Here is a 20,000-nt window from a genome sequence, read left to right on the forward strand (position 1 = left end):
ATTGAGTTGTGGACTCGGAAAACTTTCTAGATCCTCCAGAAACTGCACCTATTCCAGCTGTATTTTCTTGGCTTTCCAAAACGGTCTGTTAGCTTGTACCCGGGAACATGCATATTAGGAGGTCCGGATCATTGTGACATCACAATGAGTCAGTTTTGGAAAAAGAGTCTCTGAAAGCAAGCGTTCAGAGACATCCCAAGTTACTGTGTTATAGTATCTGTGTGTTGGTCTTCACTAGGCAAGCTTTTTTGAGTGGAAGATGCCACTCAAGAAGGTATTTAGGTTGTTTTAAGAGAATTACACAACGATTGACACTGTCAAAACAACTTCCGTAATATTGCATGAAGATTGTTACTGTATTTGTGCATAGTGATGTGATGCAACTCTCTAGCTTTGAAAGTGTTGCTTTTAAAGCGGTAGCGAATGCTGTTGATTGCTCAGCAAGAAGAAGCTGGTAAGGCCGTGCCATCTGCGTGTATCTTGACTGAGTTAATTGACGCTTTTATGAAAGCACAGGATGTGAGCCGCTATCGGTTCATTCATTTGTGCTAATGAAATGATTGTGCTCCTGTGTGACTGAATAGTCATGCATGCATCTTCTATGTGTGCAAGCGTCCACGTGTACGAGAAAGAAAAAACACACACACACACACACGCACGCACAACAAGCCATAATTACTGTGTCCAAGTGCAGCGTTACTTCCTGGTGCTTGGCAATCCCAAAGACTTGGTCTCCGTGGCTACCCTGTTGCCAGGAGACGGTGCACACTTGATGTCTGTTGCAATGACAGGCATTGGACACATGCACCAGAAGGGACTCATCAATGTATGGATTTTTATTTTTGGCTTCTTTTTTGGTCCATGCTACTTCCCTAGCATCCTAATGATGTTGGAGGGATAAACAATAGCAGAGCAATCATGTTTGTTTACATATACACCGTCTATAATACATACACTATTATGTAATACCGTATAAATACTATACATAGGGATGATAATATAAAATAATTATGGTGGAGCCTATCCCAGCTGACTTTGGGCGAGAGGCGGGGTACACTCTGGACTGCTGTATTTATTTAACAAAAACTAGTCATGAAATATTTTACATTTAAGATTAAAAAATGTAATAAAATAATTATTTAGTTGTCAATAGTGTGGAAAAAACATATTTTCCTATTTTTAAAAATATTTTCTGGTGTTTTTAAAATTAGGAAAGTATGTTTGACAACTAAATTATTATTTTGTTACATTTTTAGTCTTAAATATAAAGTATTTCAAGTTTTTGTTAAATACATTTTTTAAATATTTTCTGGTGTTTTTAAAAATAGGAAAATGTTTGACAACTAAATTATTATTTTATTACACTTTTTGTACATTAAAAAAATATATTTTCTGGTGTTTAAAAAAAAAGAAAATATGTTTGACAACTAAATAATTATTTTATTACGTTTTTTAAGTATTTCATGACTAGTTTTTGTTTAATAAATACAGCAGTCCAGGGTGTACCCCGCCTCTTGCCCAAAGTCAGCTGGGATAGGCTCCAGCACCCCCGCGACCCTTTGTGAGGATAAGCTGTAGAAAATGAATGAACGTTCTGGTGTTGGTTGAATTGAAAATTCGGTTGTAAAAAAGATACTAAAATAAAAAAGTAACTTCCTGAAAAAATCCAATTACAATACAGTATTGCAAAATAGTACTTTAATATTGACGATGTGTTACTTTTTAATAATAAAAAAAGTTTAGTTACTTCCTTGGTAAATGAGAGGAAAATTGCTGTCTACTCATAAAAAGGCACCAGGTTGTTAAAAGTATGCTGCACCTCCTTGGAACAGGAAGTTTATATTTAGTCACGTCTCTGACCCTATTCTGTCTCTTTTCGTGTGTGTGTCTGTAGAGCCGAGACTAGCCAGGATCACTGGGGGTCACTCAGCCCAAGGGAGAGGCTTGCTCTCTGGTCTAGATGCAAACTAGAGGCCACGGTGTGCTGTGCTGACCCCTGCTGGCAAAGGCTGGAATCTTCCTGGAACAAATCACATGAAGCTGTAAGTAGCCCTTTGTCCTATTTACTTTTTCCCTCCTATCAGCAAGAACATTCTGTATAGATCCAAACAAGACGAGAATTGTCTTTCCAGCTCCAGACTTGCCCAATTGCTTTTTTTTTTTTTTACTTCCTTAAAATTCCTGATCACATCATAGGCTGCATTTATTCACACCAACTATTTACACAAGTCTAGAAAGACTGACGAGCGTCCTTGGTTAGTAAAGTGCACGTTAGAGAAGCTTTAAACAGTTCCCTGTTGAGGATAATGTTGTTGTGGGGTTTAGTTCATGTGTGTGTTGGCATTAAAAAAAACAAAAGTACAGTACGCGTGGTCATGGATTTGAGTGTGAGTCTGTGCTTTTCGTGTCTGTCCTGGCGAGGATGCGGAGGACGGTTTGGTTGAAGTCTTCTGGCTGGTCGGCGAAAACGTAATGGCCTGCTCCTCGAATTACCTTGTAAAAAAAAATAGGGAAAAAATGAAAGTAATATTAAAGGTGTGCATACTACAATATAGCTAGTTTCCTAACTTTAATAATGATTTGACATGCATGAAAAAGTAGAAAACAAATTGCTCACTCAGCATTACTGTGGCTGATGCTTTCAATGCTTTCAACATTTTCAAGTAAAGCTGAAATGGCCATCAGAAGGTTGCCTACAGCCACGGCTGTCAATGCTAACAATAGCTAATTACAGACTCCCTTTGTAGACACGCATGCACCCACTATAATAGACTGGCCAGGCGTTAACTGGAGCATGTTTACTGACGTATAGACAAAAGTATCTCCATGATTACACATACGGGAGGTCAATATGGCAAACGATCTTCCACACTAAACTCCTCCAAGCAGAAAATGAATGAAGAATGAAGGCTTTGGCTTCTTAATACTCTTAATGGTCCATTTAGTGGCCATCATAAACAACCTTTTTAACATACTGTATATCCATCCATGCACAGCACCTACCGTGATTTCCACTTCCGGCCTGGTTCTCTTGAAGGCGTATCCAGACGCGCTGTCGAGGCTGGAACGGGAGCCATAGATAAAAGAAATGGGGATGTCCGCCTGTACCTGGCCGATCCGTTCCAGCATGGGCCGCTTAGCCCAGCCGTAGGGAATGGTCATGTTCTTGAAAGCCGTTTCGCCGCTAAAAAAATAAACAAAAACACAGCTGAGGATGTATCATTTAAAAGGCTTTAATAACGGCTCACCTCGGAGTCTGGGCATTTAGATGGTAGATGTAGTTGGACACCGTGTTGTCGTCAAACACTGACAAGTACTTCTGCTTGAAGTCGGACCGGATAGTTTGGACCAGCGTCGGACCTGACAGCACACAATAGTAATAATAAAATTCATCATATTAGCACGTTTATTTGTAACAAAATACACAAAACAGGTTATTGGAGAAAATATGACAGAAAAATAAATATGCAATAATATAATATAATACATACAAATACATTTACTGTAAAAAAAATCGATATAAAATAGGTAAAAAGCAAAGACTACTACCCAGTTTCCTATTGTAGGCGGGTGCGTAATCTACAAAAGCAAATAACCACAGGGGTTAGTAATTAGCGGCAGATAAAAAAATTACCTAAACATCTGTGGCTGTAGGCAACGTCCTCATGTAGTTTTCATTCACGTCACAGGATGGCAGTGGCTGCATTTTGAGTACTATTAGTGGTCGGTATCCAGCAGCTTTTATCTACCTCTGCATGCGCTTTAAAATGCTAAAAGTGTGTAATTACTGTACTGTTATTTACAATGAACTCGTCAGCCGTGTTAATGCTGCCGTGTTGTGCAATATATGTGGTCCAAGTGCTACTTTTTTCTTTCCACTTTCTCATGCACTCAAAATCATTATTAAAGTTAAAACGGTAACTTGTGCTTTGGTTTGCAGTTTAGGTGAATAAATGCCCCGCCGATAATTACAGCATTTATGCATGACTTTAAATGTGAATTTGGATATTTTACAGCTCAAGTTTGGATGATGATGTAAGAGTTATTTTGCTAAACTTTCACCACTCGTGCTCCTGAAACCGCTTGTGTTGTAATCGGGTCAATCTTTGGGAGGTGACTATCAAGGATGGTGTGTTCACGAACCTAAAGGCCCGGCCAGTCTGAGGCCAGCCAGCGGGTTGAAGGGACTCATGACGGCGCCCATGGCTCTGATCCACACCGGGATGGAGTTATGGTGGGGGTTCTCGGGGCGGGCAGGGAATCCCCACGGCTCGACCAGGAGCAGATGTTTTACCCTGCACATACACAAGTGTAAAATAAAACCCATGATACAGTCACGTCACACAAAGATTGTGCATCATGCGATATTTGTGTGGTGCATACTGACAAATACAGTATATACAGGTAACACTTGTTGATTATTATATTCATTAAATAGAGACTAAGTGGGGAAGACACACACCAAAGTACCTGTCAGGGTGTCTGAGTGTGTAGGCGGCAGATAAATATCCTCCAAGGTTGTGTCCCAGAAGCACCATTTCCTCAAGGCCCACTTTCTCCCTCCACTCTTCTAGTGCTCCCACAAACTGCTCCTCAGCCCCCTCGGGATCGGTGCTGAACATGGGGCGGCTGCTTTGACCAAATCCCAGCAAGTCCAGAGCATAGACCGGACCGCTGCTGGAGAGACAGTCCAGATTTTGAGCCCAGAGGGCAACGCCGCCACCAAAGCCATGCAGCAAAACCAGAGGCGGGCTCGACCGGGCTTGGTGCTGTGGGATGGATTGATGCACATGTGTGGAAAATGCAATGGTCCACATGCAGTTCCCGTTGGAGATGTGGATGTGCTGTCTGGAAAAAGGCTGCTTTACACCTGCGGTATCAAGCAAAGAGACGCATGACACATTTCTGGCAAGACCTATGAGTGCTTTGCCATCTTCCTACTTTGAAGCATTTTCTCTTCTGCATCTTTAAGCTGAGAAGGGGAAGTAGGACACCAAGATGGAAGCCAACTTAGTAGCCAGGAGCTGCAAAGCACAGCACACAGAAACACATAAATAACATGCAATCGACATACATTGAACTTTGACCATGACATTTGTGTTATCAGTGCTGACAAGCAGTCTTCACTTCATCCCGTCAAAAAGAGCTTTCAAAAAATAAACTTAAAACTTCATCTGTTTATTTGAAAGGGAACCCGTTTCGTGAGACTCAACATGTATTTCCCTCAACACTAACACATTCTATTCCGAGAAATGACAGGAAGGGGGCTTTAAAAGTAGCTTCTCACACAACAACGTCCACTGGAATGAGACTAACAAACTGACGAACGAGTCACAAGTTGGCCAACTTTGTACAAATCACACTTAAAAATAACATTTTGTTAGCTACACATTTGAAAGTAAACAAGTATTTTTTCATGGAAGTTCGGCGCATACGGGCGATGGGGGGAGCTTTGCCAGTAGCTATAGGCTAAGCTGTCAACTAGCTCCGAGCGGTGTTGACACCGTGTTGTAAGCTAGAAATAACTGATAATAACGGCTAAATGTTTTTTTAAAAACCATACACGAACCTCTGCTCCTTGGCAGGTGGAAGCCACTCCGCCGTTCTTCGCATGGTTTAACGGGGACAGTGCTCTCGCGTCCCACTAGCAAAACTGTCAGAAAAGTTTTGTGTTGCCTTCAAGCGCACTCTGTAAAAAATGGCTCAAACGGAGGTGGGGATTACGCCTACGCAACATTATCAGCACATATATCAAGTCGAACCTTACCACGAGGCAAGTATATCTATATCTTAAAAATAGCATTTATTGCATGTCGTGGATTTTGTGATGATTTTGAAGATTCGTCAGGAACGATGGTCGTATTCTCCTAATGCAAGTAAACATATCGGTGTTTATTGAAAACAAAGCTAATCTTGTAACAGGCTGTTTTTAGCTAGTTGTGGTCAGTGTGTTACTAATGTAAGATAAAAATGACATTTAAATGAAGGAAACCGCTTAAAGAAGTGCCCCCAGCTCACCCGTAACAGAGGTACGAGTCATTTGTAATAATTACAAAGAACCCATGACATCATTTCCACTTTCAACACAACGTAATAAGAGGTTCTTTTAGCGTTCAACTTAATGTTTACTCAAGTCACACCAAATATTTACAATAATTACAATGTGAAACTGTCAATATAACGTGTTGCACCTGTACACACACTAAACAATAGAGACACATACTAAACAATCGGGACACAACAAAGTAAAAAAAAGGAAATGTCTGTTAGAGGGTGAAACGACTGCATTTTAAGAACAGTGTCCACCTTGTGCAATGACACACTGAGAGAGATACTTGAAGACTGACAATGGACTGAAAACATAATTGCCCATCCAGAGATTAAACCTAAGCTTATCTGCATACACTTTTACAATTTAAGATAAAGTGGGCGAGATTAAATGAAAAGTTAATTTAATTCATTATCCTCCAGGACTTGAGTATACAGTATGATCCTAATGCTTTAGGAGGAGTGCTCTTTTGCTATCTTTTTTTTATACGTTCCCTCTCGCTCCTGACTCTCATTAAATGTTAAAAAGGGGTTTTATCTTAAAGATTAAGAGAAGTGGTACCCTTGAAAACCTCTGAAGCATCCATCAGTCACTGTGACATTTAAGCAATGGAAATAATCCACATAATGTTGTATTAAAATACATGGATTGAGGATTATTTGTACTCTTCAACAGGAAAAGGCCAACTAGAAGAGACTCATGCCTCTCCTGCTCCACAAGGTGGCGTGCTTGTGTTCTATTTGTAAGTACACACACATACACACACACATACATACACACACACACTGGCTACTTTGTCCTTTTTTTCTCAAACCTCTCATACCACCTACTTGTGGTGGCACTTGGACTATGGGATGACTGAGTGGCTTGCAGAATGCTTCATTCCGATGTGTTAGTGTGTTTGTGCTGTGCATACCTCTCAAAATGACACTGGTGGAAGCTGCGGCTGAAACCCAAACTGTACATGAGCAAACGGTATAGAGAGATGCAAACAGACAGTATGTGTGGATGCACAACTCAGGCGGCCTACCAGAGGTTATGAAGAACCCGCCTGCATACACTTGAATAGGTCAGTCAGTGTCATCAAATCACACAAGACGATACATGACACATGATGATAGCGGTATTTCTGCATAAGCACATGACGGACAGTGCTGTCCAGAGTCTGGCCTCCATTTGACACAGTTTATTATTGCTGTCAAGGCCACAATAAAAACAAGTCGTTCACTTCATATTATATACGAAAACCGAGGTTTGACTGTATATGTTTATCATATTAGATGTGCTTTATAGGCACAAATGTCAATAATCAAGCATGTAATCATGTCAAGTATCCTTTAATTTAAGTTTGTACCCCCTTTGTTCCATTTATTAGAGCAAAACATGACAATCTCAGGTATCTTTAGGTATGAAATAGTATTGACAGTCATTGTTGTAAGTGTAGTGCAGCATCTACATACAGTATTCTTTGTTGTCAGCTCCTGTTAGCCGTAATCCGTGCTAGATGGATACAGGAGACGGGGGCAGCTATCGCCATAAGCACAACCCACGCTGTAAGTAGTTTTTGGGGCATGGCCCAGTGCAGTATGGGTAATAAGAGCAACCAGGCTGTTAGCAGCAGATAGACAGGGGGCGGAAGAGAGGCGGAGATTCTGTCTGGTTGCTAGGATACGTGGCTGGCGCCAAGAGTGGATATGATTTATAATGGCCGGGCCTCACTGTCGTCTTGCTTTCTCCATTAGTTCCCTCCCTCGTCTCCTCCCTCTCACTTTTCCATCCTGTTCCAGCGTCGCCATCTATCCATGTGGAAACTTACTTCGTGTCGGCAGTCAAATATTAACCCCGCTGACAAAGATTCTGAGCATCTATTTTGCAATCACCGTCAAAGAACATTTTATGTCCATCTACACACCCGCCCCCTCTCCAATCGAGTCGGTGGCGCTCGTTGAGATGCAATTATATCGATTCAGCAACTTTTTGTGCGTGCATGTGCTGAGAGAGTGCTCTTCTTCACATGACCATGCATGAGCTGCACCCACATGAATGGATGATATTGATTTGCAATGTGAGACTTGATCCATCTCTTCTTGTCCTCGGGGATATAATATAGTGTGAGGGAAAGGAGGAGGGCAGAAGGCAATGGGAGGCAAAGAGACAAAAGGCAACTGTGGAGAGTATGGATATTATCACAGGGAGGTGTCTGGTTAGAATGAGGCCTTCCAGGACCAATGCTGGAAGCTACTGTACAATAACAATACAAGTAATATTACGGTGTTATATACCCATGAAGGAAAATAGCCTTGGATGCAAATTTGACTATTACACAGAGGCGCTTGATCAGGTGACATTGGCCAATCAGTGCTGCGGGGAATTTAGTGCGCATGTGTGACTTCTTTCTTAATATTTTAATTAGGGATGTCCGATATTGGCTTTTTGGCAGAAATTTCCGATACCGATATGCGTAACATGACTTATCTCCTGTGGTGGACTGAACACATATGTGTTGTATACAGTATTTTGTTTATATCGGCTTTCAATATTATACCGATATTATACCGATATCAATTGATATTGCATTTTTATGCTGATATCAGGCGATAATTATCGGTACGATCATTTTATCTGATTTATTGGCATGATGTCATAATTTGATATTTATCAACTACAGTTCTGTTGCTTCTAAAGGTAAATATATTTATATATATATTTTAAATATTGCGTGTTAAATATCCTATATCTGGTCCTTAGGCTTCAAGATGTCGCTTCAGAAATTTCACTGAAACCTTCCTTGACACTGTTTCCATGATATCATGCATTATCAAACGGCATTAGCTTGCATTATTTGACTAAGGAAGACGTCTGCTTGTCTCTTAAGTTGCGCACCCACAAGTGATCCAGCTGGATGCTCACAAACACGAGTGCCCATATTTCTCTTCCCCCTCTCTCGGCCTGTCTTCCAGTAAATGGAGGATAATTTTAGAGCGATAAAGAGCCCAGAGGATATCGAGGGAACACACACACACATACACACGCGCGCACACACACACAATAAGATGGTGCCTCATTCCCTATTGCACCTGCTGACCTCAGAGGATCCACTGAGATCGGCTACTGCTGAGTGTGCGGCTTCCACATCCACTCAGACACACACAAATGCATATACAGGAATGCGTACACTTTGACTAATAGGCCTAATGTTTCCTGAAGAGGGCCCAGCACTGCATTAGCTACGGATGTGGGATTGATTTAGAAACTGAAAGCCTTCCAGTGTGTGTGTGTGTGTGTGTGTTCGTGTGCGTATGAATATGTTATGCATTTCCTGTTGTACGCCATTATCTGTTTACTCACAAATAATGCGCACGCTCACACATGCAAATGCATTTCCCATGTTTCTTTTTACCTCTCATCATCTACATACGATCACCACAGAAGATTGAAGTTTTATTCTCATCAATATGTCTATGTATCTGAATGCTAAGCCACTAAAACCCTCTTGCTGATTTCCTTTTAGCAGTCGGGCTAATTAAAGCAGTGTGACCCATCACTTCAATTAGTGGAACTACTTCCAAGTCATTCCAGTGGTCTGCAAATTCATTTAAGGTAGGTGAGAATTTGCTGAAATGATCCCCAAAATGACATTAACATTAGCCCGGAAAAAATGTCCCCAGTATTACGTCCTTTTTTTAAATGAGATTAGAGGTAATGCAAATTAAATGTTAGGGCTTTTACACCTTTTAGACACCCTCAATATTACACAAATAATTACCACATAAAATGGTATCAATTGATTTTAGTTGCTATTGAAATTGTTGGTGCTATTTGATATTTAATTTATTGTAGTAAAATAAAATCATTTAAAATGTGTTTAAAATTGTTTAATTTATGTCAACAGCATTAGTTAAACCTGCACAATATTTTTGAGGGGTAATCTTTTATAAAAAATAATTATATTTAATATAATATAAATTTTTGAATATTTTACTCATGCCTCAAATATGCGTCTATATTGCAAATTTTTAATTGCCACTGTCGAAAGTGTATGATTCCATATGTTTCTAATCTCTAGCATACAACGCATGTAGTGTTTATTACTGTGCTTGGCAGTATACACTACCAATAGTCTTGGTTTCCTTATTTGACTGCATCACACAGACTAAATATTATAAACTACTCTTTGACACCCCTTAGGTGAAGTCACAAATAAATAATAATGGACATGTTTTTGATACTTGTATTAGATGCCATTTGACATACGATGTGTACCTAATAAACTATGTCCAAATGTATATTGCATCTTTAAAATGGCTATATCTTAGTCTCATACATACAGATTAATGTTATAGAGGCCTATAAAGATATGCCATAGTTAAATGTCATGTGATTACCGTGTCACGGTATTCTCTTGGCCTTGTGATGATCTGAATGCGTAACTACGCTTTGTGATGTTTCCTTTGTGGACTTTGTGATGGAGTACGCCTGCTGACGTGCGTGGCAATAGAGCTAAGTCTCAGTAGCTTTCTTGTCTTTACTCCCACTAAATAATAGCTTTTTTTCCCCTTTGCAGGACTGAATCGCCCCTATAGAGGTGTCAATCTGGAGAATTCTGGGAACACTACGGAGTGCTGTGATGAATATACGTGCTGGCTCTCCAATTTCGTGGGTAAGGTTCGTCTCCTCGCTGTCACCATCCAAACGAGATTGGCGTGAAAGCTGAAGTGAGAAACAAAGAGGTTAGAAGATAAGAGTGACCCGAGTGCTGGAGGATGCTGGTGGGGAAGATGCAGAAGAGGAACGGGTTAAAGAGTGTCGAGAGGCTGAGGTGGCCTGGGGGGGAGGAGAGGAGAAGCAGCCGTGGAGGAGGAGGTGGGGAATTGATGAAGCAGAAAGTGTGTGTGTGTGTGTATGAATGGCAGGCTTTGGCAGTAAATGAAACTGTTTATCAGATCAATATGGCCATCATCTCTCAGATGACTGTGGCCTCTGCGGAAGAACAATCATAAATCACAGCCAAATATGGAGGACGGCGATCCATAGGGCGGCTTGAGTGTCTCCTGTATGTACAGGCTGTATATTTTGACAGAAAATACAGAAGTCTTTCTGGAAACATGAGCAAGTCCAGACCACAGCTGTGAGAAAATCATTGCAGCCATGTTGTAACGTATCCTCGTTCTTTCCTGTACTGAGCTTCGGCGGCCTCCTGTGCTCCCGCACTGAATAATATAGCCCACCGATATCAGCGAGAAGCGTCAGGAAACCAAAATAGCATCTTGAGCTCCGATAAATATAGAAGGTAATTAAATCGGCAGCGGGAGAGAGACGGAGGAACGCCAGGAAGGAGGGAAGGGTCTGTTTTCACGGGCGAGCGGCGCTGATACGGACGGGTGGATGTGGCGTCTGTTTTGTATAACGTTTTGGCGTTTAATTTTTTTTCTGCTCTTGTGTTCTGTTTTTTATATATCCACATTGACTTCTATAGGTACGTTTTCACCTAAATACCAAAATTAGTGTTTAATTTTAACAATAACCATGTTGACCCTAATTATAGACGTCCGTGGCTATAAGAGGACCCCTGTTTTTCTCGGCATGTTTTTCAGTATCAGTAAAACAGCAATTGGTAGATAAAAAAATAAATAAAGAAGGAGCTGCTTGACTTTGTCGTCTTTAATTATTAACATAATGACACACAGGAAGTGACTCGGTTTCCTCCCACATTCCAAAAACATGCTAGGTTAATTGACGACTCCAAATTGTCCATAGGTATGAATGTGAGTGTGAATGGTTGTTTGTCTATATGTGCCCTGTGATTGGCTGGCCACCAGTCCAGGGTGTTCACCACCTCTCGCCCAAAGACAGCTGGGATAGGCTCCAATACTCCCGCAACCCTCGTGAGGACAAGCGGTAGAAAATGAATGAATGAATGAACACACAGGAAGTGGAAAAACTTCCATAATGTAATTTGTTAATAAGCAGATCCGAAACAAGCACTCCATACCATACCATTTAAATTAGCATCATAACTTCTATGTTGGTTGCTAACATGCTATTAACCATTAAGACAATGGTGTGTGCGAGTGATGGGAAGAAAAGCTCTGGCTCACTTGGGTAGAAGTCGTTGGTTTGCATGTTCTACTGTTGTACTATGGAATCTTGGTTATTTCCGGTTCCTGTAGTGGGAAGCTAATAGGATGCTAACAAGGATGTTTTGGCATTAAAAATACATTGACGCAGTTAGACACACAGTGTATTAACAACACGCTAACCGAAAAATGTACGCAAACTGAGGCAGTTAACGAAAACACCCGCTGAGCAGGGTGGACGCTAACCGATGTTCCATTGTATTTGGATCAATACGAAATATCCCAATGACAATACAAGCGTATTCGCAGTAGACCTGTGGTATCGTCTTGTGCCATTGATTTGACACCGCTGTGTTTTCCTGACGTTGACTGTAAATGATAACAATCACATTGACTAAACGGCGTGTCTTTTACATACGCAAATGTACTCTCCAAGTGAGTGAGTGACCCGTGGATTATTTTGAGTACACTATTGTGAGTGTGCCCTCGAGGCAAATGGTATCTGATTTGAAACTAAATTAGCTGTGTTTGCTGGGTCAGAACCATACCTGACAAACCCAACTCCATTGGAAAATCCCATTTATTCCCTTATAATCTTTGCAGACGTGGTTTTAATTTGTTTTGTCGCCTCTGCCAAGTGTGGATAGAGGAAGGCGAGAGATTGTTCTCATCACCGTCTGTTGCTCAGTTGTCAGGGGATCGAAATGTTACACAAGATTTCTATGAAGGTTTGTTTAATTCCTTTGTTGGGCAAGGAATTGTTGTTACGTCATGGGGGGGGCTCAGTAAGCCACTCGCTTGCTACCACCACCTACAGGACAGGAGTGGAACAGCATAGCAGGCACGTCATGCTTTGTCATGCTTGGAACTGAATCTTAGCGGAGGTCGACCTAGTTAGATTTTCTGCCATCGGATCTGGTTGGCTACGATTGGCTGGCTACCAGTCCAGGGTGTACCCCGCCTCTCGCCCAAAGACAGCTGGGATAGGCTCCAGCACCCCCGCGACCCTCATGAGGAAAAAGCGGTAGAAAATGAATGAATGAATGGATCTGGTTGGCTACGATTGGCTGGCTACCAGTCCAGGGTGTACCCCGCCACTCACCCGAAGTCAGCTGGGATAGGCTCCAGCATAACCCCGCAATTCTAATGAGGATAAGCGGCATAGAAAATGGATGGATGGATCTGGTTAACTTCCTGTTTACGCCTTGGTGGAGGTCTGTGCTCAGCAAATATCTTCTCCAGTCTTCTTAGGGCTGTATTGCAGTCACAGTGAGTCAGCATTATTTCATCAGTTCACTGTCATCCGCCCTCTGACGTGGTCCTTTTCTCACCCTTGTGTACCTACCCACCCGTTTAGTCTGTGGGGACCCCACGGATGGAGGAACCCGCGAGGAGCGGTGGGGTGGGTGAAAAGGTTGTCGCCGGAGAAGCCGATCACCATCTTGACATCGTCTCCTCGGGGAGCGTGTGTGTCCGTTCTATTTTGACATGTTGTGACAAAAAGTGACTGACTGCAGTCCAACACAAGCCGTTACACAAAGACTCAATGATGACAGTCGCACACATCGCCTTCCACATACATACACACTATGTCTTCCTATCTCTTGCATGCTTAGTCTCCTGTCTCCCTCGACTACCTCTTTCTCTCCCACACGCCCACACAGACAATGGCATCTTGTATATCCCTGAGACACAAAGGTGCCACAACACACATTTGCATGAACACACACTTCCTGCTCTACGTGCATTTGGCCGTACCAAGTGTGCATGACATGTCTTTCTCTAATGCACACAAAAGGCTCTCACAATTTTTTTCCTCACTTGCATTGTCTGCCTTTCCCCCACGCACACACACACATACTACACACACATACACACAACGCAGCACTACTCTCTGTCTTGGAATTTTACATTTTGATGAAGGAGGAAGCGCATCGTCCAATCAGAGCAGCGTGAGGAGGGAGAGACCATGTGAGCGCAGACAGCAGGATGGTTTAGAGGCGGCTGAACAAGCGCTGGTGTGCTCTGCCACCCCCCGCATCCCCTCTAGGCGGGTGGTACGACCCGGCATGCTGAATAAGAACCCCTCCTCTCTGTCTTTCCCTCTCCTGTCAGCGCTAGGGTGTAGCTACTGATCCGATACACCAGAGCAGAGGGAGGAAGAGGAGCCACGTCAGGTGTCAGCGCCGCTGCGACCCGACTTCACCCGACGCCGCTACCCTTCTAGGGCCAGGTGAGGCTCAACACACACTCCTACATTGCACTTTGACTGCTCAGCAAGTGTTAATAACCACATAGCATGACAATGATACACACGTATGTACATTATACAGGTATCCAAGTGTCATTGGGTGGTCAAGATGTCACAGACACAAATAATGAGTGCGTGTTTGTGTGTGGTGTCAAAATAGTACATGTGCGCCATAGTGTGTATAGAATATGTGTGCGTACGCCATCCCTACCAGTGTGGTGGGAGACAAAGGGTCCCCTCAGTCTGATGGGTGGGAAAGTTCCCCTCCTGTCACCAACCGCCAGAACGGCGAGCAAGTCAAATTTATCGACATCACCATCCCTCCCCCCCACCACCGCGCTCCACCTTAATTGCCTGACTCATGGTGATGGGAGGACACGGTCACAGGAGATGATGAACCCTTGGGTGTGTGTGTGTGGGGGGGGTGCACTCTGAGGACACGAGGGCAAAGACAGGACTACTGTCATGTTTGATAGACACGGACCACAGAGAGAAGGAGGTTATGGGTACTAGCTGGAAGCGGGGGGGGGTTTGGAGTGGGGGGTGGGGGGTGGTCATCTGCCATGCACATGACTGCGTGTGTGTGATGTGTATGTGTGCGAGTGCACGTGAGTGCGAGCAAGAAAGAATGGCAGCATGATGCGCTGACCCAGACAAAGGGCGGCAATCATATGTGCAGCCTCATGTCGTATGTCGGTAAGGGAGGTGTGTGTGTGTGTGTATGTGTGTGTGTGTGATGGATAACCGCACAACATGTGATCATAATGTCTGAGGAAAATGTGCCATGTGCGCATTGCACCGCTAACTCCCCCCCCCCACCCCCACCCCCCTCCACTCACTCTGTCTTATCTCTTTACCCGACGCCCTTATTCAACCTGCGCCGTTCGACGCCACTTTACGGCGGACACTCATGTCTTCGTCATGCGACACCTCATTGATCGTCCTCCCCTTACCTTACATTAGGTCATCCCTGTGTTATCCTTAAATGGCCTTCATGTGAGTGAGGATATTAGAGCATCTCTTCGAGTTTGTAGGGGGTTGGAAGGGCTTTTTTCCCGGTCAATGTGGTTCAAAATTGAAACAAAGACCTGTCAATCATATTTATCATACATGTACATAATTCCCTCTGTGCTGAACGTGTAGACTTTAGGGTCATTTGCGGTGTTAGCGCGCACGCACGCACAATGTAAAGTCTTTGTGTAAAAATGGTGGCCCTATGAGAACAAGCTGTACATTTAATTTCCTCTCTCCTCACACAACCTCCCTCCTCTTCCTCCATATGTGAGTACTGTCAAGCTGTAGGGCGTGCCCCCTCCTCCTCCACCTCCCCTCCATGTTGCATATATACATATCTCGCCAAGTGGAGTTCATGCACGGTTGCACACCGGGTCGTACACGCGTGCACTCCTTCCAGAGCGGAGAAACGACTTTTTTTGTTTTTAACGTCATGTTTTTCAAGTGGGAGGAGGGGGGGCACGAAATGTTAGAGAAATTTTATTAAGTGAAACATTCCAGTGCCGTGCAAAATGGCTGCCAAGCCGGCACGCTGCCTGTGATGGCCGACGAGTAAGGTCTGAGGGTGGTGTGTGCATATGTGGCTGCAGTGTGTGTTTGTGTGTGTGTGTGTGTAAGCGTAATCTGCTTTTTTGTGTGCGCCATTGGAAGTTGCCGCTAATCCATAATTACCAACCTCAACGCACAGACAGTAGGAGTCATTATGGCAGAACAATACATCTCCTACAAAGCACGAAAAGACATATTTAATAAAGAACATGTTACCCAGCGAGCTTTCCTTTTAGCTGACCTTGCCTTCTTTTTTACAGTTCTCCGCCTCGCCAACCCGGCCCATGCCGTTCGCCCCAACCAGGCCCTACTTGCCCGCCCTGCCCTGCCTTGCCGAGCAGCTGGCATGCGAGGAGTCATCAGGGTTAGTGCTCGGCTGGCACACCTTTTGCGTCCGAATCAGCAAGGTTGGAACGTGTAAATTTATCGACGTGCACCAAAACGCGAGGCCAAGCCATTCATCTTGCATAAGCTAAAGACGGGGTGCGGTGCATTAGCTTAAAAACACATCATTCACTGAAGGGGATGCTAAGCGATATGTTGGGTTTTTTTTTTAATTTACAACCCACACACTCTAATTTTTATATATACACACACACACGCACACACACATTAGCCGGATTATTTCGAAGCTATTTGGCGACTAATTCAAATACGGCAACATTTTCCGCAGTTCATCCAGGGGGGAAAAACATAGACAAAGCTCCAACTAAATGACTGTCGGCCTTATCAGGACCGTGTGGGTGTTTGTGCACGAGACGGAGAGCGAGAAAAGGCAAGGCGTGTGAGCGTACACGCACCACCAACAGGCTTGACAGGCGAGGCTCGCGCTTTTCCAAATCTCTGCCCTTGCCTGTAATGCATGTGTCAGTTAAAGCCAAAGTGTTGCAGCGGGGAGGGCGGGAGCAGCGCCGCTAAATGTGTGTTTTTACATTTAATGTATCTTTCCTTGAGCACAAATGGAAGAATGAAGAAGTGAAAGCTGTCGATAAGTTAACCTTATTTCCCGAGTCCTTTTAAAAGAAGACTCGCCAAGTTAAAAATAACACCTGAAGGAGAAAGACATCTTGATTTTATTGATGTTCTCCCTTTTAGTCGAGGGAATTTGAGGACAACAATCGACAACGTGTGCGTCTGTGTTTGATTTATGTGCGTCTTTGTGTACCTTTCTTTGAGCCCCCTGAGTTAATGAGGAAATGAATGCGTCCTTATCACAGCTGACTGCCACAGCTCTTAATAACGGACACAAAACACAGCAATTTATGCGCCCGCTGACACTTTACAGCCTCCCGGCATGTTACTGAGATTGAAGCAACAAAACAGGTCATAATCTGGATTTTTTGAAGCACTTCAAGATGTTGCCGCACTTAAAAAAAAAAGGAGAAAATGTATCTTTTTCCTGGTGATGTGCGGAGGTCTGCAGCATCCTCCCATCCCTGGCTCCCTCCATCCCAAGCACAGACAACATACGTCATTTTCCAACTCAATTTACAGATGCATTAGGAGATGCTGAGGCGCACCCATATCTCTCCAATGCAATCAGGCCTCCTTTGTGCTTTAAGAGGAAATTGAGGGTGCCGTCGTTATCGACTTTCTTCACCACTTGGTTCTGGTGTAGGCCCTGCCTGTTGTCAGCCCACGCCTACCAGCTTTACCTCTACTTCTCTTTAATGACTGATCTGTTGTCTCCCTTTTAGGCCGCATTAAAGAGGCGAAGGACGTCAAGGCTCATCTTGCAACCATTTCTCTTATAGATAGACCAAGGTAAGTTCTAGAAACAGTTGCACTGAAACCTAAAGGGGGCAGGATTTCTTGTTTTATAAAGTTCCCCCAGGGCTATACCACGCCATTTATGACAAAACAGTCATGTGAGCTTGATATTTTCTATATCTTATAACCGATCCTCTGAGGCTTTATTTGTCCCTAGTATTGCATTGCGAGCTGGATAAAATGCTCTTGCTGGCCATATGCTGCAGGTTCCCAACCCCTGAGCTCAACAATATTGGCAATAATTAGCTTTTAAAGCCTAACCACTCATATTTGCTTCAAAGGAGGTAGAAGCACTTCTACAGTTTATTACATAGTACATTTTATGCTATTCTGTAAATAGACTAGTATATGTAGTATATATTTTTTAAAACCTTGTGTAAATTACTGATTCAAAGCATAGTTTATGGAAGGTACCATGCAATAACAGGCTTTGTAAATAAATGCAAGATTTTAGCATCAAATTCATTTGTAACGCCATTAAAGACTAATAGCGCAAAGTTTGCTTAACAGGTTCAATCACAGCAATGTGATTAAGTCCTGGTTGACCCTCTTGCTAAATGTACGATTAATTGAGCTTGGTAAGAGCGAGGATGAGACCAGAGGCAGGAAAACAGACAAAGGAATAGGATGGGGGCTGGGACTAGCAGAAATGAGAGAAAAGGGACGCGGAAGAAAGGAATTCTTCTTAAAGCGCTTTTTGAAATGACGGCACCTGTCTCTCCTGCGGGAGTCCTATCTCTATCTACCTTTTCTTTTGTCCTCTGGAAATTGTCACAGATCCCTGCTTTCATTTCTTCCTCCATCTGCAACACATTGATCTTTTCCCCTCAAGCGTCACATTTTCTTAAATATTCTCCACACATACATAAGTCAAATATTGACGCACATCCCTCACATGGTAAAGCGTCCACCGGGCTGCTCCTTTCCATTTTCCCAATAGCATCCATAGCGTTCAGGTAGAGGAGCTGTCTCGTCGCATGTGGACGTTATCTGGAAACCAGGGGCTGGCTGCCATAGCAACCATATGATGAGGCAGGCAGGCAGGCAGGGATATTTAAGGGAATTCAGCTGCCGCTCGCCTTGCTGTCAGCTTCACACCAGCCCAGTGAAAGACAAAAGGAATGGAAACGCTGTTTTTACACTTATGAATTCTCAAAGTTTCATTTGCTTCCGGGTGTAATTCTCCTATCAATAGGAATCATGATTATTTTCTTCTGTATTTCTCCCCCCGTAGCACCAATTAAATTAATCAGATTTATTTGCAGCATACTTAATCAACCCATCAGTGTTAGAGGGAGCTCACACATACACACACACACACTGCTCCCATACGATGCATGCATATGTTTAAAAGTGGCTGAATGACAGTGAAGGCGCATACCCACATTGTCGCAGCTCAAATTATTACCATATACTTCTTCTCAAGATTTTTTATTGCAATTTTTTTTAAACTAGAGGTTCCCAATAGTAAGCTGTTAATATTGAGGTCTGCTTTGATTATAAACCCTTAATACAATAACAGCCACCGAATGAAAAGACACTTTATGGGAATTTAAAGCTGATACAATAGGAGACATTAATGAACCCCTTTCAACCTATTAATATGTGCCAGAACTATAATGTAAATGCTTACAACATCCACATTTCTGGACTGACTATTTCAGCAAATTCCCTGCCTTTTATTCTTTTACTTGAACATTTAAATGAGATTGTAGGAACCACGGCCATGCAGGTCCAATGCCTGTGAGGATAAAAGTGCTTCACAGCATCAAAATGAACAGTGACCTCTCTGGTAACACTCTCCTGCTCTTCATCCCATTCTAATCCCTGCTCATTTCATATGCTAAGTAAAAGCTTATATCTCTACACTGTAACACACACACACACACACACCTCTCTCATTGCTGTGATTATAAAATTAGCATAGAGGATGTTTCCAAGTGCGTAGAGGTTTTCCAAGCGGCCTGTCAGGTGCAAAGAAGTTAGGCGCACTTTATGACAACTAAAAAAAAGTTCCTCTGTGTCCTCGGATTTTTAATTTGCATGTTTTTTTCTCACAGCTGTCACGCAAGACGAAGTGGAGACCAGAGGGGGAGTTAAGAGTAAGACTGTGGACCCCCAAGGAGAGGCAATGAGATGTAACCGCTCCTCTTCTCCCTAATGGAAAGAGCCTTTCCACCATTTGAGCACCATCTGCTGGCTCGGTGGGGCGGGACAGCTGGTGTTGTGAATCAGGCCGCCACATTCCAGGGACCCGGCTACTTCCCAACACCAGGGTCTCTCCCATCAC

The 20,000-nt window shown here is 43.1% G+C and overlaps 1 protein-coding gene and 1 long non-coding RNA gene across 2 annotated transcripts; one reads left to right on the forward strand and one right to left on the reverse strand.

Annotated features, from left to right (window-relative positions):
* Nucleotides 1-2,120: 2,120 nt before the first annotated feature.
* On the reverse strand, nt 2,121-6,047 carry LOC131102135 (1-acylglycerol-3-phosphate O-acyltransferase ABHD5-like). The gene is made up of 7 exons (XM_058047635.1): nt 5,570-6,047; nt 4,942-5,024; nt 4,471-4,870; nt 4,144-4,295; nt 3,249-3,360; nt 3,004-3,184; nt 2,121-2,493 (listed from the first exon to the last, which is right to left on the reverse strand). Exons 1-7 carry the CDS (start codon nt 5,611-5,613, stop codon nt 2,374-2,376), a joined length of 1,092 nt encoding a protein of 363 aa, XP_057903618.1. The 5' UTR covers nt 5,614-6,047; the 3' UTR covers nt 2,121-2,373.
* A 4,887-nt stretch (nt 6,048-10,934) lies between these two features.
* On the forward strand, nt 10,935-19,999 carry LOC131102087 (uncharacterized). The gene is made up of 3 exons (XR_009119398.1): nt 10,935-14,359; nt 16,201-17,704; nt 19,771-19,999. It is a non-coding gene; the product is annotated as an uncharacterized LOC131102087 (long non-coding RNA).
* Nucleotide 20,000: the final 1 nt, after the last annotated feature.

The sequence above is a fragment of the Doryrhamphus excisus genome, chromosome 14 (genome assembly GCF_030265055.1).
Source record: "Doryrhamphus excisus isolate RoL2022-K1 chromosome 14, RoL_Dexc_1.0, whole genome shotgun sequence".
NCBI classification, from domain to species: domain Eukaryota; kingdom Metazoa; phylum Chordata; class Actinopteri; order Syngnathiformes; family Syngnathidae; genus Doryrhamphus; species Doryrhamphus excisus.